Source organism: Muscardinus avellanarius (genome assembly GCF_963383645.1).
Source record: "Muscardinus avellanarius genome assembly, chromosome: 1".
Classification (NCBI taxonomy): domain Eukaryota; kingdom Metazoa; phylum Chordata; class Mammalia; order Rodentia; family Gliridae; genus Muscardinus; species Muscardinus avellanarius.
This window is the reverse complement of record NC_137786.1, coordinates 173,621,357-173,638,051: the sequence shown is the minus strand read 5'-3', so window position 1 is coordinate 173,638,051 and position 16,695 is coordinate 173,621,357. Positions and strand designations below refer to the sequence as shown.

At 45.0% G+C, this 16,695-nt stretch overlaps 1 protein-coding gene across 1 annotated transcript in view; it reads right to left on the bottom strand.

Annotated features, from left to right (window-relative positions):
* RSF1 (remodeling and spacing factor 1) overlaps positions 1–16,046 on the bottom strand; it is a gene marked incomplete at both ends in the record, with an annotated part of 138,027 nt that extends 121,981 nt beyond the window's left edge. Inside the window, one exon of the mRNA XM_080707422.1 lies at positions 15,851–16,046. Coding sequence (XP_080563548.1) covers positions 15,851–16,046 — 196 coding nt within the window. The remainder of the gene's footprint in view (positions 1–15,850) is intronic.
* Positions 16,047–16,695: the final 649 nt, after the last annotated feature.

The following is a 16,695-nucleotide window of genomic DNA, read 5'->3' as shown; positions in this document are numbered from 1 at the left end:
GGCTAGGTTAAAACTTTTTAAAATAAAAGGTAAGTAGTAGGAAAGGAATAATGACTTTTTCCCAAGACATTTGGGGAAAGATAAAAGTACTAATTTTAATACTATTTCTTGAGGAGTACTATAAAAATCAGCTTGGAAAACAGGTTAACAACTTATATACTACGGCATGCAGTTAAGACACAGAATCACAACATAACTCAGGAGAGAAGATTTTCTTTCTCAGGCTTCTAAAAGTTTTTATTATAAATCTAAGACGGAAAAACCCAGAAGGACACACAAGTCATTAAAAAAAAAAAACATTTTTTTAATGAGTGAAAAACAAAGAAGTGGGAGGTTTCAGTATCTATCTTTACAAACAATACTGAAAAGGTTTGAAAGGAGAATCACACTATGAAAAATATCTACCAAGCAAGGGATGAATGAGAAACTAAACATACATCAAAATAGCCATTATTACTACTTTGAAATACATGGCACATTCTTTTAACATTTGAACATCTACTATTTGCTAAATACTATGATATAAATAAAACAAAACAAATTCCTTAAGGAATTTACTGTCCTTCACATGTTGCCTTTAAAGTGCTACTTTTTATTTCATTTATTGATATTTTTGTGGAACTGGGGATGGAGCCCCTGGGGAATCTACTCCCAAGCTTCACCCCAGTCCTAGTTCTCACTCATTATTCTGAAACAGGGTCTCATTAAGTTGTGGAGGCCTCACTAGGTAGCTGAGGCTACCCACAAACCCATCATCCTCCTGCCTCAGCTTCCCAAGCACTGGGATAACAAGTATGTGTGTGTGACAACACCCAGTTCTACTTCTTACTTTTTTTTTTTTTTTTGGGTACCAAATAAAGTGGAACCCAGAGGCTTTTCTACCTCCAGGCTCTACTCCCAGACCTTTTTATTTTTTTATTTTTTATTTTTTGGTGGTACTGGGGTTCCTGGAAGCCCTTCTACCTCCGGGCTACACTCCCTGACCTATTTTTACATTTTCATTTTTGGAAACAGGATCTCCTAAGCCAACGCTCCGGCTGGCTTCGAACCTGCGCGATCCTCCTGTCTCCGCCTCCCAAGCGCCGGGATTACAAGCGTGCGCCACCACGCCCGGCTCCCAGACCTTTTTAATATTTTATTTGGAAATAGGGTCTCACTAAGTTGCTGAGAGCCTCACTAAGTAGCTGAGGCTGGCTTCGAACCTGCGCGATCCTCCTGTCTCAGCCTCCCAAGCGCTGGGATTACAAGCATATGCCACCACACCCGGCCTTACTTTTTACTTTAAAGATGTAAAAAAAAATATTCTGAGGCATTTATAATTCAAAAAAATTTTTCTTTTTTTTTTGTGGTACAGGGGTTCCTGGAAACCCTTCTACCTCCGGGCTATACTCCCAGACACCTATTTTTTTATATTTTTATTTGGAAACAGGGTCTCTTAAGCCAGCAAGGCTGGCTTCGAACCAGCCCAATCTTCCTGTCTCTGCCTCTCAAGCAAGGGGATTACAAGCGTGCGCCACCACACCCGGCCCCAAAAAAATTCCTAACGTGGACTTAAGTTCCTCAACCACCATCTTTTTTTAGGGGACAGGGGAGGTATGCGATTGAGCTCAGAGATACTCCATCACTACTGAGCTACATCCCAGCCCTCTTTATTTCTTACTTTGAAATAGGGTCTCACTATAAACTGCACAGGCTGGACTTGAACTTGAAATCCTCTTGTCTCAGTCTCCCTCCCAAGTAGCTGGGCTATGGGGTATAGTACCATGCCCAGCTCCAAAAACAAGTTATTGTCAACCCTCTTCCTCCTCTCAGCAGAACCCATAAAGCCCCCCCTCAAGTGCTAGAGATTGAACCCAAGGTCTCAATCATGTAGGAAAGTGTTCTACATTGAGCCATAGCCCCAGCCTCAACCACAAATCTTATCAGAAACCTACTGCCTATAATTAGATCGAAATTTCCTATATATACCATATTATCTCAAATTTCTGTCCCTTTTTTTGTGCTGTTTCCTGCCTGGAATGTTTTTCCAATCTCTACTGAACCTCTGAAATGTCCATAGTGACCACAGTGATGTCATGACTTCCCCTGGAAAAAGTTAAGTTCTTGTTCCTTCATATTTCCAAAGTACCTTACTATTCCTCTATGTAGCAGTTATATCTCAATATTATTAACTGCTTAACTAGATTCATGCAAACAAAACCAACACATGGCTAATCTAAAGACTTTTGATGACATCCTGAAAAAAAAAAATTTTTTTTTTCGGGTCTGTGGATGGAACCCAAGGGTATTTGACCTCCGAGCTACACCTCCTGCCCTATTTTTTATTCTTTATTTTGAAACAGGGTATCACTAAGTTCCAGAGGGCCTCACTAAGTAGCTGAGGCTGTCCACGAACTGAACCGAGGCTGTCCACGAACTGAACCGCGATCCTCTGGTCTCAGCCTCCCAAATGCTGGGATTACAAGGGTGTGCCACCACACCCAGCTCTGAAAATTTTTTTTTACTATAGGAGATGAAATTTTATTTCAAAAAGATTCAAGAAATGCCGGGTGTGGTGGCACACGCTTGCAATCCCTGTGTTTGGGAGGTTGAGACAGGAGGATCACGCATATTCAAGCCAGCCTCAGCTACTTAGTGAGCTCTCAGCAACTTAGTGAGACCTTGTTTCCAAGAAAAATATAAAATAGGTCTGGGCCAGGCATGGTGGCACACGCTTGTAATCCCAGCATTCGGGAGGCTGAGACCAGGGGATGCGGTTCGCAGACAGCCTCAGCTACTTAGTGAGGCCCTCCACAACTAAGTGAGACCCTGTTTCAAAATAAAGAGTAAAAAAAAAAAAAAAAAATAGGGCAAAGGGTGGAGCTCAGAGGTCAAATGCTCCTGGGTTCCATTCCCAAACCCACAAAAATAAAAATAAATAAATAAATAAATAAATAAATAAATAAATAAATGTCTGGGAGTATGGCCCGGAGGTAGAAAGCTTCTTGGGTTCCACCCCCAGTACCATCACCAAAAAAAAAAGATTCAAGAAACTTTTTTCAAGTGTGAGGAAGACCTTGGTTGTCCTAATCAATGATGAAAAACAAGTGAAGATTCATGCTCAAGGCATCTGACTGTACTTACGAACTTGTATTTCTTTAGTTTCAATATCCCACTCATATATTTTATCTTTTAAGCTGGGCGTTGGTGGCACACGCTTGTAATCCCAGAGTTTGGGAGGCTGAGACAGGAGGATCACACAGGTTCAAAGCCAGCCTCAACTACCTAGTGAGGCTCTCAGCAATTTAGTGAGACCCTGTTTCCAAATAAAGTATGAAATAAGTTTGGGAGTATAGCCCGGAGGTAGAAAAGCCCCTGGGTTCCACTCCCAGTACCACCACCAAAAAAAAAAAAAAAAAAAAAAGGTGTGTGTTTGTGTGTGTGTGTATATAATCTTTAGAAAATAATAGATAGCCAGACAATGGTGGCACTCACTTGAGATGCTGAGACAGGAGGATCGAAGGTTCGCAGCCAGCCTCAACAACTCAGTGAGACTCCATTTTAAAGTAAAAAAAAATAAAATAATAAGGCTGGGGGCTTAGCTCATAGGTAGAATGTCCATGGGTTCAATCCCCAGTACCACAAAAATGATTCATTAAAAAATGGATAATTCTGGGTGTAGTAGCATATGCTTGTAGCTTATAGGTAGAATGCCCCTAGGTTTAATCCCCAGAACAAAAACAAAAATAAAACAACAAGTAATGAGCCAGGCGTGGTGGCACATACTTGTAATCCCAGTACTTGGGGAGGCTGAGACAGGAGGATCCAGGTTCGCAACCAGCCTCAGCTACTTAGTGAGGCTCTCCACACTTAGTGAGACCTTGTTTCAAAATAAAATATAAAGCCAGGTGAGGTAGTGCATGCTTGTAATCCTAGCATTTGGGAGACAGAGACTGGGGGACTGTGGTTTGCAGACAGCCTCAGTTACTTAGACCTTTCACAACTCAGTGAGACCACGTTTCAAAAAATAAAAAGACTAAAAAATACAACTGGGGGTATAGCTTGGAGGTGCAATGCCCCTGGGTTCCATCCCCCTTAACACACACACACACACACACACAAACACACACACACACACACACACACTCAAAATTAATTCCCTGAGATATCCAGCATACCAAATGCCAAAGCCTTATAACCATCTACCAAGAGTTCTACTTTCCCAGTAAACCTCACTCACTAATGATCAAGGCATTTAATCCTGCACACTAGTAGGCTATCTGTTCTCTCCCGACCTTCTGTCCTCTAAGTAACCCAAGTAAATCTGCTCTGTTCTACCTTCAGGAAACACATCCCTTCTCATTTAGAGCAGCATGACTCACCCAAACTAACCCTCCCAAGACCTGGGAACCATGCTTCCAAATCAAATCTTAAACTGGTCCACTTGGATGAGACTTTAAGGCCAGCACAACAGCATGGCTACAGTGTAGCTTGGAGGTGGAATGCCCCTGGGGTTCAATCCCACTACAGAAAGAAAGGAAGGAAGGGAGGGAGGGAGGGAGGGAGGGAGGGAGGGAGGGAGGAAGGGAGGAAGGGAGGGAGAAAAGCGGGTGGACATGCTTGTCATCCCAGTAACTGGGAAGCTGAGACAGTAGGATAACAGGTTAGAGATCAGTCTCAACAATTTAGCAAGGCTGTCCCCAATTTATTGAGACTCTGTTTCAAAATAAAAAATAAAAGCTTGTAATCCCAGCATTTGGGAGGCTGATACAGGAGGATAATGGTTCAGGATAATGGTTTGCTGACAACCTCAGCTACTTAGGCCCTTTGCAACTCAGTGAGACCCTTATTCAAAATAAAGAATAAAAAATAGGGCTGGGGTGTAGCTCGGAGGTAAAATGCCCAGTACCACAAAGAAACAAAGAGAATAAAAATAAAGCTAGGCTTGGTGGCCCGCATCTGTAAGCCCAGTATTTAGGAGACTAATACAGAAAGATTCCCAGTTCACAGTCAGCCTCGGCAACTCAGAGAGGACCTCTGCACCTTAGTGAGACCCTGTTTAAAAGTTAAAAAATAAAAAATAAGGCTGCAGGTATAGCCCAGAGGTAAAGTGTCCCTGGGTTCCTTCTCCAGTTCCACCAAAATAAATAAATAAATTGATTGATTAGGATTAGGGGTATAGCTCAAAGTTTTAAGGCTCTGGGTTCCATTCCTAGTACACAAAAAACAATAATAATAATAGACCAGATATGTGGGTGCATCCCTGTAATCCTAGTATACAGGAGAATCACACATTTGCAGGCAGACTCAGCAATTTGGCGAGGTCCTCAACAATTTAGTAACACCCTGTTTCAAAATGAAAAATAAAACAGGACTAGTGGTATAGCTCAGAGATAGAATGCCCCTGGGTTCAAATTCCCAGAACATATGTGTCACCTCCAAGCTACACACACATCTCCATATATGATGGTTTGGTAATTATGAAAGAAATACATAATTAACATAGAAAATGAAACATAAGGCAGGCATGGTGGTACACACTTATAAGCCCAGTACATGGGAGGCCAAGACAGGAGGATCACAGGTTAGATGACAGCCTCAGCAAATAGTGAGAGTCTCATTAACTTAGCAAGTTTCAAAATAAAAATAAAATAGAGCTGGTGTGTAGTTTGGAGGTATAATGCCCCTGGGTTCAATCCCAAGTGCCACAGGGGGGGGAAAAATGTAAAAAAATATAAGAAAAATCAAAGGAAGAAAAACCTATAATCATACTTTTGATAAAATAATAAATACACAAAAAAGGTCTGGAACCTATAACAAATATAGATTCACTTTTCCCTGAGTTGAATTTTACTTATATGGCCATACATACACTACATTACATACTTAATTTTGCTATTCACAAATTTTGTGCACATACACAAAGTAAAACCTGGTCTGTCTGCTGGAAATAACTGGAAAAATATGTAATTGAATTTCAGCGCCCCCCCACCTCCCTCATATAGTGGTCCAGGCTTTATACAGAACACCCTAGAGCTAGCAGGCACTCCCGTTGTGGCATACAGCAGGTGAAGGAGCTTAAAATAGAATAAGTCACCCTTTCAAATGGCTAATAGTGGAGCAACTTTGGACTTGAGAATCAAGAGAATGGAAGTGGAGGGAATAAAGAAGAGGAAGGAGAGAGCGCCTGCTGGTGGTGGTTCTCATTTAAGTGTCAATTTATGTGAAGCGCTGTTCTTGATTTTACAGAAATGAGCAAAAATGTTTAAAACTTAACTCATATAAATCTAATTTACAGGTATGATAAATATAAAGCCAAAGAAATTATAAATTAAAGTCTGTTGTAGGGCATGGTAGCGCATGCTTGTAATCCAGTACTTGGTAGGCTGAGACAGAAGGATCACATGTTCACGGCCAGCCTCAGCTTAGTGAGGCCCTCTGCAACTTAGACCCTGTTTCAAAATAAAGAGTTAAAGCCAGGCGTGGTGGCGCACGCTTGTAATCCCCGCGCTTGGGAGGCGGAGACAGGAGGATCGCGCAGGTTCGAAGCCAGCCGTGCGTGCTGGCTTAGGAGACCCTGTTTCTAAATAAAAAATATAAAAATAGGTCTGGGAGTGTAGCCCAGAGGTAGAAGGGCTTCCAGGAATCCCAGTACCACCAAAAAAATAAATAAATAAAAAATAAAGAGTTAAAAATAGGGCTGGGAGTGTAACTTAGAGGTAGGATGCGCCTGGGGTTCAATCCCCAGTACCAAAAAAAAAAAAAAAAAAGAATTAGCTAATTAAAGCCTACTAAGGTATATATTATAAAATGCACATTCTGAGCCAGGCCTGGTGGTGCACGCTTTGTAATCCTAGCATTTGGGAGGCTGAGACAGAAGGACAGCAGTTTGAGGCCAGCCTCTGCTACTTAGTGAGGCCCTTTTCAAGTCAGTGAGACCTTGTTTAAAAATAAAGAATAAAAAATAGGCCTGGGGATGTAGCTCGGAGGTAGAATGCCCCTGCATTCCTCTCTAGTACCGCAAAAAAAAAAAAAGCACATTGTTTGCCCATTCAATAAATTCTTTTTTAAATCTTATTGTTTCAGTATCTATCTTCACTGCTAGGCTATCAGCTCCAATAAGACAAGATCTTATCTATTTTGCTTATTAATTTATCACGAGTATACCTGGGACATAGCAAGTCATCAATAACCATTTGTTATCTATATACACTTGACAGACTTTTTTTGTTGGTGGTTTGAGGACCTGGGGCATTCTTCCTCTGAGCTACACCCACAGTCATATATAAATACATGCACATGTATGTGTGTGTGTGTGTGTGTGTGTGTGTGTGTGTATGCATGTATGTCTATTTAATTAAAAAAAAAGTCTTAACTAAGTTGTGCAAAGTCTTACTAAGTTGCTGAGGCTGGCCTTGAACTTGCAATCCTCCTGTATAAGCCCTCGAAGTACTGGGGTTATAGGCATGCACCACCATACCCAGCTATTGATCTATTGATAACTTCCTATTACATATATGTTACTTCTAGGTTAATATCCACATGACTATCTTTTTTTGTTTTGGGTAGTACTGTGGTTCCTGCTAGAAACCCTTCTACCTCCAGGCTACACTCCCAGACCTATTTTATACTTTTTTTATTTGGAGACAGGGTCTCTTAAGCCAGCGCGATCCCCCTGTCTCCGCCTCCCAAATGCGGGGATTACAAGCCTGAGCCACCATGCCCGGCACAAATGACTATTTTTTTTTTTTGGGTGGTATTGGGGTTCCTGGAAGCCCTTCTACCTCTGGGCTACACTCTCAGACCTATTTTCATACTTTTTTATTTGGAAACAGGGTCTCTTAAGCCAGCGTGGCTGGCTGCGCGATCCTCCTGTCTCCGCCTCCCAAGCTCAGGGATTATAAACTGCGCCACCACGCCCGGCACACATGACTATTTTTAAAGAATAAAAAGTGCCGGGCGTGGTGGCGCACGCTTGTAATCCCTGCGCTTGGGAGGCGGAGACAGGAGGATCGCGCAGGTTCGAAGCCAGTCGCGCTGGCTGGCGTAAGAGACCCTGTTTCAATAATATAAAATAGGTCTGGGAGCGTAGCCCGGAGGTAGAAGGGCTTCCAGGAAATCCAGTACCACCAAAAAAAAAAAAAAAAAAAAAAAAGAATAAAAAGTAAGCTGGGCGTGGTGGCGCATGCTTGTAATACCAGCATCCCGGAAGCAGAGACCCGAGGACTGTGGTTCGCAGACAGCCTCAGCTATTTAGTGATGCCCCTTGCAACTCAGTGAGACCCCGTTTCAAAAATAAAGAATAAAAAAATAAGGCTGGAGGTGTCACTCAGAGGTAGAATGCCCCTGGGTTCCATCCCCAATACTGGGAAAAAAAAAAAAAAAGAATAAAAAGTATACGTTTATACAGGCATGGTGATGCATGCCTATAGTACCAATACTTGAGAGGCTGAGACAGGGACTGTCAGTTCGTGGATAGCCTCAACAATTTGGTGAGGCCCTCAGCAATTTTTTTCCCCCCAGTACTGGGGATTGAAGCCAGGGGCATTCTACCTCTGAGCTATACCTCCAGTCCTATGTTTTATTCTTTATTTTGAAACAGGGTCTCACTATCTTGCAGAGGGCCTAGCTGAGTCTGGCCACAAACCCGTCATACTCTTGTCTCAGCCCCCCAAAGTGGGCCACCACAGCCAGCTCCCTCAGCAACTTATAATCTGCAATCTTCCTGTCTCAGCCTCACAAATACTGGGATTACATGTGCCGGATACCACACCCCACTAACTCTGAACTTTTTGCTGATAATTTAGCATATGAGTTGAGTTTTCAAGGAAGTTTGAATAATACCAACATTTAACTGTACACATTTGAAATTATCTCTGCGTCATACTTTTCTTCCCTGCAAAATAAAGCAATAAAAATGACACAACAGTCCTTTCTTCCTTGTTCCAAAACTCAGGGACAATCTCAATGGTAGAACAGATTCCCAAACTCGTGTGTGTGTGTGTTTGTGTGTGTGTGTGTGTGTGTAAATGTATTTTTTAAATTTGGATACAGGACCTCACTAGGTTGCTGAAGGTGGTTTTGAACCAGCAATCCTCCTGTCTCAGCCTCCCAAGTACTGGTATTACAGGTACACACCTCCAAAGCCAGCTCCCCAAACTCTTTAGGTTCAGGCACCCTCGGTGTTTCACCTTTTTCACAGGAACCCCAGGCCAAGAAATAACAGTTGCACTCATTAGGCAGATAGTTAGCCATTTGAAACATAATCTATTTAAATTTTAAAAACTTATGACTTTACTTCCTTTTTAAATAATAGTATCACTCATGGAACACTTATTACTATTGTATACTGCAAATTTTCTCAAACCTTATTATTAAAGTGGACACTGCTGACTTGCTTTCTCTTCCATGCTGATTTTCATGTTTAGAGGATGGGGTATTCTAAACTGAAGCCACAAAGTCAAATTAAAACTTCGAAGCACAGCCGGGACTGGTGGCGCACTAGCATTTGGGAGGCTGAGACAGAAGGATCGAGGTTCAAGGACTGCCTCAGCAACTTAGTGAGACCCTCTGCAACACAGGGAGACCTTGTTTCAAAATTAAGAATAAAAAAATAGAGCTGGGGGTATATAGCTCGGAGGTAGAATGCCCCTGGGTTCCATCTCTAGTACTGCAAAATAAAAATAAAAAAAATAAAACCGAAGCAAATTTATATAGACTACAACTCATTTGATGATAATAGCAGACTTTTTTTTTTACATAAGATATTGAACTTGAACAATTTTTTGTTTTGAAACAGGGTCTCGCTAGGTTGCCAAGTCTCACTAAATTGCTGAGGCTGGCCTCAAACCTGTAGACCGCTTCTCAGTACACAAGTACTGGAATTACAGGCATGCGCTGTCACATCCAGTGTAACAAAGACTTTTCGTCACAAGCATAACTCAATATTATACTTACACTCACCACATGATAAAATTTAACATTTTAACTTCAAATGCACTCCTATATTTTTTATTTGAACAACATCCTTTTTTCAGGGGGGTTCTGGTTTCGAGGACTGAACCCCAGGAGCGTTCTGCCTCTGAGCTCTATCCCCAGCCCCTCCCTTTTTTTTAAACTTTTGTGTGTGTGTGCATGTGAATGATGGGATTTGGGGACTGAACCCAGGGGCATTCTACCTGAGTTACACACACTTCCCCAGGCCTTTGAAACAGGGTCTCACTAGGTTGCTGAGAATCTTGCCAAAATGTTAAGACTGGTTTTGAACATGAAATCTTCCTGTCTCAGCCTTCCAAAAACAGGAATTTACCTGTGTGTACCACCATGCTCAGCTTTTTTTTTTTTTTAATCTTATATTATTGAGACAGGGTCTCACTAGATTGTAATGCTGGCTTCAAACTTTTAAGCCTCCTGCCTCCAGGGGCAAAGAGATTACAATGTGCCACTGTAGCCAGCTGTGAAAAACATCTTTAGTAAAATTTCTAATACAAGAATATTTCTAAAGTGTTTGGTTTATGACAGGATATGTGTAGGTATGTGTTTCTTTGTGGGGAGAGTACTGGAGATGGAACCCAGGAGCATTCTACTTCCCAGCTACAACACAACCCTATTTTTATTTTTTTTGCGGGTCTGGGGATGGAACCCAGGGGCATTCGACCTCCGAGCTACACCCCCTGCTCTATTTTTTATTCTTTATTTTGAAACAGGGTCTTCCTAGGTTGCAGAGGGCCTCACTAAGTAACTGAGGCTGTCTGCAAACTGCAATCCTCCAATCTCAGCCTCCCGAATACTGGGATTATAAGTGTGCGCCATCACGCCCGGCTCCCCAGCCCTATTTTCTGTTCTTTATTTTGAAACAGGGTCTCACTGAGTTACAAAGGGTGTCACTAAGTAGCTGAGGCTGTCCTCAAACCGCAATCCTCCTATCTCAGCCTCCAAAATGCTGGGATTACAAGTGTGCTTTTATTTTTAAAGAAGGCCTCACCAAGTTGGAGAGGGCCTCCCTACATTGCAGAGGCTGAGGCTGGCCCTGAACCTGCACTCCTCCTGTATGACAGAATCTTAAAACATTATTTCATTTGATTCTCAGTTATTCTATTTATTGAAGAAACTGAGGTCCACATATTTTGCTCTTTGACCTATATAATGCAATGTTCAACACTAAAATTTACGCCTTTTAACTCTTTCTAGTACACCAAAGCCCTTTCCCAAAAAGATTCAGCTTAAATTGTGTTAGTCAAGTCGGGCGTGGTGACGCACGCTTGTAATCCCCGCGCTTGGGAGGCTGAGACAGGAGGATCGCACAGGTTCGAAGCCAGCCTCAGCTACTTAGTGAGGCTCTCAGCAACGTAGTGAGACCCTGTTTCTAATAAAATATAAAATAGGTCTGGGTGTATAGCCCAGAGTTAGAAAGCCTCTGGGTTCCACCCCCAGTGCCACCAATAAATAAATAAATAAATAAATAAATTGTGTTAGTCAAACCAGTTTTAATATAACAAAGAGGCAAACCACCATCAAAGTTTTGAAAATCTAGCTGGGTGTGGTGGCACACACTTGTAATCCCCGCGCTTGGGAGGCTGAGACAGGAGGATCGTGCAGGTTCGAAGCCAGCCTCTGCTGGCTTAAGAGATCCTGTTTCCAAATAAAGAAAATATATAAAAAATAGGTCTGGGAGTGTAACCCGGAGGTAGGAGGCCCCTGAGTTCCATCCCCAGCACCACACATACACATACAAAAAAAAAAGTTTTGAAAATCTTTTCCCTACTCAGTGTTGGCATTTCTCCTGTAAAGACTTTTCATTTGCCAAGTGTCATGAACTGTGTAACATTAATTTATAATTACTCTTAAGCCAGGTGCACACATCTGCAATCCCAATACTTGGGAGGCTGAGACAGGAGGATCATAGGTTCAAGATCGGCCTCAGCAGCTTAGAGAGGCCCTCCACAACTTGACACCTCTTTCAAAATAAAAAAAGAAAAATTGGAGTCAAGTGTGGTGGCACATGCTTATAATTATTCCCAATATTCAGAGGCTGAGACAGAAGGATTATAGGTTCAAGAACAACCTCAGTAAGTAAGAAGACTCTTATCTAGCAAGACCCTGTTTTCAGAATAAAAATAAAATAGGGCTGGGGTGTAACTCAGAAGTAGAATGCCCCTGGGTTCAATACCCAGTACCACAAGAAAATAAAAAAAATAGTAAATAAGGCTGGGGGTACAGCTCAGAGGCAGACTTCTAGAGTTCCATCCTGAGTAACACACATACACATACACACACACACACACACACACACACACACACACACACACACACACACACCAGGCATGGTGGCACACACTTGGAATCTTAGTACTTAGGTTCACAACCAGCCTCAGTAATTTAGTGAGGCCCTCAGCAACTTAGTGAGACTTTGTTTCCAAATACAATAATAAAATACAGCTAGAAGCTTAGCTCAAAGGCAGAATGCCTCTGAGCTCCATCCCCAGCACTCCCACAAACATGCCTCTTATATTACTTTATGACAGAATCTATTATTATCAGTACTCTTTGTAATATACCAATTGCAATGCAATAGCTGGGCATGGTGGTACTCACCTGCAATCCCAGTATAAAGGAGGCTAAAATAGGAGGATCACAGGTTCAAGACCAGCCTCAGCAACTTAGTGAAACTCTGCTTCAAAATAAAAATAGCGGGGCGTGGTGGCGCATGCTTGTAATCCCCGCGCTTGGGAGGCGGAGACAGGAGGATCACACAGGTTCGAAGCCAGCCACACTGGCTTAAGAGACCCTGTTTCCAAATAAAAATATTAAAAAATAGGTCTGGGAGTGTATCTCAGAGAAAGAAGAGCTTCCAGGAACCCCAGTACCACTAATAAAAAATAATAATAATAATAAAATAAAATAAAAAATAAAATAGGGCTTAGGGGTGGATGGAGCTCAGAGGTAGAATGCCCCCGAGTTCAATCCCCAGTACAACAAACACACACATACACACACACAATGCAGTGGTTGAACTAAATAATTCCTCTTAGTCTAGATCTATTTTACTTAGCTGGTGGCCCAATGCTCAAAATTATAAGTATCAAACTAATATATATTCCTTTGAAACTAACAAACTAGCAGGCATGGTGGTGTGCACCTGTAATCCCAGTACTTGGGAAGCTGACATAGCAGGATCACAGGTTCAAAGACAACCCCAGCAACTTAGCACAAATTAAATCACCAGCCCGGTGGGGGGGGGGGGTTGGAGAAAAAGCAATCTTTTATACCACCCAAAATACAATGCCATATCAGAAAGCCCATGCATGCCTCTTATTTATTTGTTTATTTAATTAATTAATTAATTAATTTTTGGTGGTACTGCAGATTGAATCCAAGGGCATCCTACCTCTGAGCTACACCCCCAGCTCTATTTTTAATTATTTTGTGTGTTTTTGTTGTTGTTGTTTCATTTTTTGTGGTACTGGGGGTGGAACCCAGAGGCTCTACCTCCGGGCTATACTCCCAGACCTATTTTATATTTTACTTGGAAACAGGGTCTCACTAAGTTGCTGAGAGCCTCACTAAGTAGCTGAGGCTGGCTTCCAACCTGTGCAAATCCTCCTGTCTCAGCCTCCCAAGCACAGGGATTACAAGTGTGTGCCACCACGCCCGGCTTTAAATTCTTTATTTTGAAATAGGGACTCATTAAATTACAGAGGGCCTCAATAAGTAGCTGAGGCTGGCTGCGAACCTGTGATACTCCTGTCTCAATCTGCCAAGTACTGGGATCACAAGCGTGTGCCTGGCTCCATGCCTGCCTCTTAATTTGGTAAGAGTAAATTTCAAAAACAATTTACCAGCAATTCTATCACCAAATTTCCACATTTTTCTCTAACTGATACATTACTATTATTTATCAGGGTATCCTAAAAACAACCTACTAAAGCATTCTCCTTCAGAATGTCTATTTCCTTTAAAAGAATGTAAAGAGAATTGATAATGACATTACTAGCTTGAAGTTTAATTTTTTTTCCTGGTACTGGGGGTCGAACCCAAAGGCGTTCTACGTCCAAGCTACACCCCCACACCCTTTTTATTTTTATTCTGAAACTGGATCTTGCCAAATTGCCGAAGGTCTTGATAATAAATAGCTAACAGTGTCCTCAACCCACAATCCTCCTATCTCAGCCTCCCAAGTACTGGGACTACAGACATGTGCCACCATGCTCAACTACTAGAAGTTTAATTTTTTTAAAAATCTGCAGAAATGTTTATACAAGGTAATTAATCACTGTTTTATGCTATTTTTTAAAATTAGCCTTTTGTAAGCCAGAGCTTAACAGCTGTGCTAATATATATATATATATATATATATATATATATATGGAGAGAGAGAGAGAGAGAGAGAGAGAGAGAGGAGAGAGAGAGAGAGAGAGAGAGAGAGAGAGAGAGAGAGAGAGACTGTTGTATTGTGTGTCTTTGGTGGCCAGAACATCATACATATTCTCTACAGGTAATATTTAAGAACTTCCTACTTAAGCCCTTCCTAGCAATGTAAATACATTAGGTTAACAAGAAATTTCTTCATTTCCATGGAGAATAGAAAAGCAACTCTGCTTTCTTGCAAACAGCGGTCTCATACAATACCCAGTTCACTCTGGTCATCTTAATACAGACCAATTTTAAAAAATTATTTGGAAAACGTTTCTTCTCCAGCCAAGGGCTATACCCAGATAAAGGCAAAGCACGGGCTACAACAAATAAGCCTTCCCTGAGCGAAGAAATGTGCCAGAAAAGGAGACGCATGGATCGGGAATAAATGGGGATGGATGCGTGCTGGCGCTCAGGGTGAGGACTGGAGGCAGCCGGCACAGCGCTGAGATGCTCCAGCAAAAGAACCAGCAGCAGGAAGTTTCAATGGGGCCGAGCAGAGCATGCGCCCTGCACCCGCGCGGTGGCCTTATGTGGAAGGAGCACCACTTGCGAACACCAATAATAGACCAGCGGCACCACAGAGAGAAACATGAGCAACAAGCACCTTCTTCAACTGTTTCCCCCGCCGTCACAGCCCCTCCTCCAGCCTACAGACTAACCACTCCACCCCACCCTGCAAATGGGAGGGCGACTTCTTCCCTTAAGCCCGGCTGCCGAGATGAAGGGGGAAGGGACTGGAAAAGTGGGGAGATGCTTTTCTATTATTTGGGGGGAGGTGGGGAGAGGAAGGAGGAAAACTATGGAGGAGGAGAGATTAACCCTCTCCTCTCCAAAGTGGAGAAGCCGAACCGACCATAACCTCCCTACGTGAGAATGGAGATCCCCCTCCCACTGCAGGAGGAGCAGACCTCCCTACTCGGAGGAAGGAGTTTTGGGGGTTAAACCAACCCTTGAGGGGAAGGGAAGAGGGATGAGCAGACTCTCTCTGGGGAGTTCCCATCAGAGGGAGGGTGAGTCGAGTGTCCACCGGCCCCCGCCAACTCAGGTGGAGGGGAGACAAGGGGGCGCCCCCAAAGATGGGCCCAGCCTCCCCCGAGATGGTGGGAGGAGGGGAGGAGGAGAAAAGCGCAAAGCTGGCCGGAACCTGCGCTCCCCTTCCCCCGCCACCTAGAGGGAGCACGGGTGGGGGTCCGGGGCGCTGCCCCCGGGCGCGGACGAGCACAATGACCCTCCCCGCCGCAGCCCCGCGCAGCCCGCGACGCCCCCACCTCCGCTCCCCGCCGGGCGAGCGGCCCCGGAGGCCTCCGCCCCGCCTCCCCGCCGCCCGGACCCGGGGCTCCGCGCAGAAGCCCGGCCCGGAGCTGCGCCGGGGCGCCGCGCCCCGAGGTCCGTGGGGAGCGGAGCGGAGGAGCGCGCCCCGGCCGCTTCCCGCCGGGCGTTCGGGCCCCTCGCTCACCTTCCCCGGCGCCGACGTCCGGCGGCGGCGCCTGCAGCACCCGCTCCAGCTCGGGGAACGGCAGCTCCGGCAGGTCCAGCAGCGGCCCGTAGCGCTCCAGGAAGGAGCAGACTACGGCGAAGTTGGGGCACGAACCCGGGCAGCCCGGAGGAGCCATCGCCGCCGCCGCCGCCGCCGCCGCCGCCGCCGTCGCCATTTTGAACTGGAGGATGGAGGAGGCGGCGATGGGGGGGCGGGGGAGCCGGGGTTCCGAGGAATGGCAGGGCGGCCCTGCGGACGGCAGGAGGCGCTCTCGAGTGGGCTCCCCGGCGGATCCGAGCGTCTCGGGGCGGGCGCCGCGATCCCACAATACAGCGGCGGCCCGGAGCAGTCGAGAGCCCCGGCCGACGCGGGGCAGAGAGGCGCTCGCAGCCTTTCACTTTCCGCCCTCTTTCCGCCGCGCTCCCTCCCTCCGCGCTCCCCTCCCACGTCGGGTTTGCTGCTGCCTCGTGTGACAGGGGGAATGAAAACAAGGGAAGCGGGTCGGGGAGGCGGGCTGAAGCGCGAGAGGCGGGGCTCCTCGGGGAGCCGGCCAATCCGCGCGAGGGGGCGGGGCCGGGGCCGCGCGCGCTCGGGCCGCTCCGCAGCCGGGCAGTGCGAAGGCGCCCTCGGAGCGCGGCGGAGCTCGGCGCCCGGAGGTAGAGCCCCGGGGAGCGCGACGCGGAGGAGCCTGGCGTGAGTTGGGGCGGAATCCAGGAACTGAGCCGGCCGAGAGGTAGAGGGAGACGTAGAGGAGTAAAAGGAGAACGGGGATGGGGCAGCGGGACTGTGGGACGTGGTGGGGAGAGGAAAGGTAGAGAGGTGCC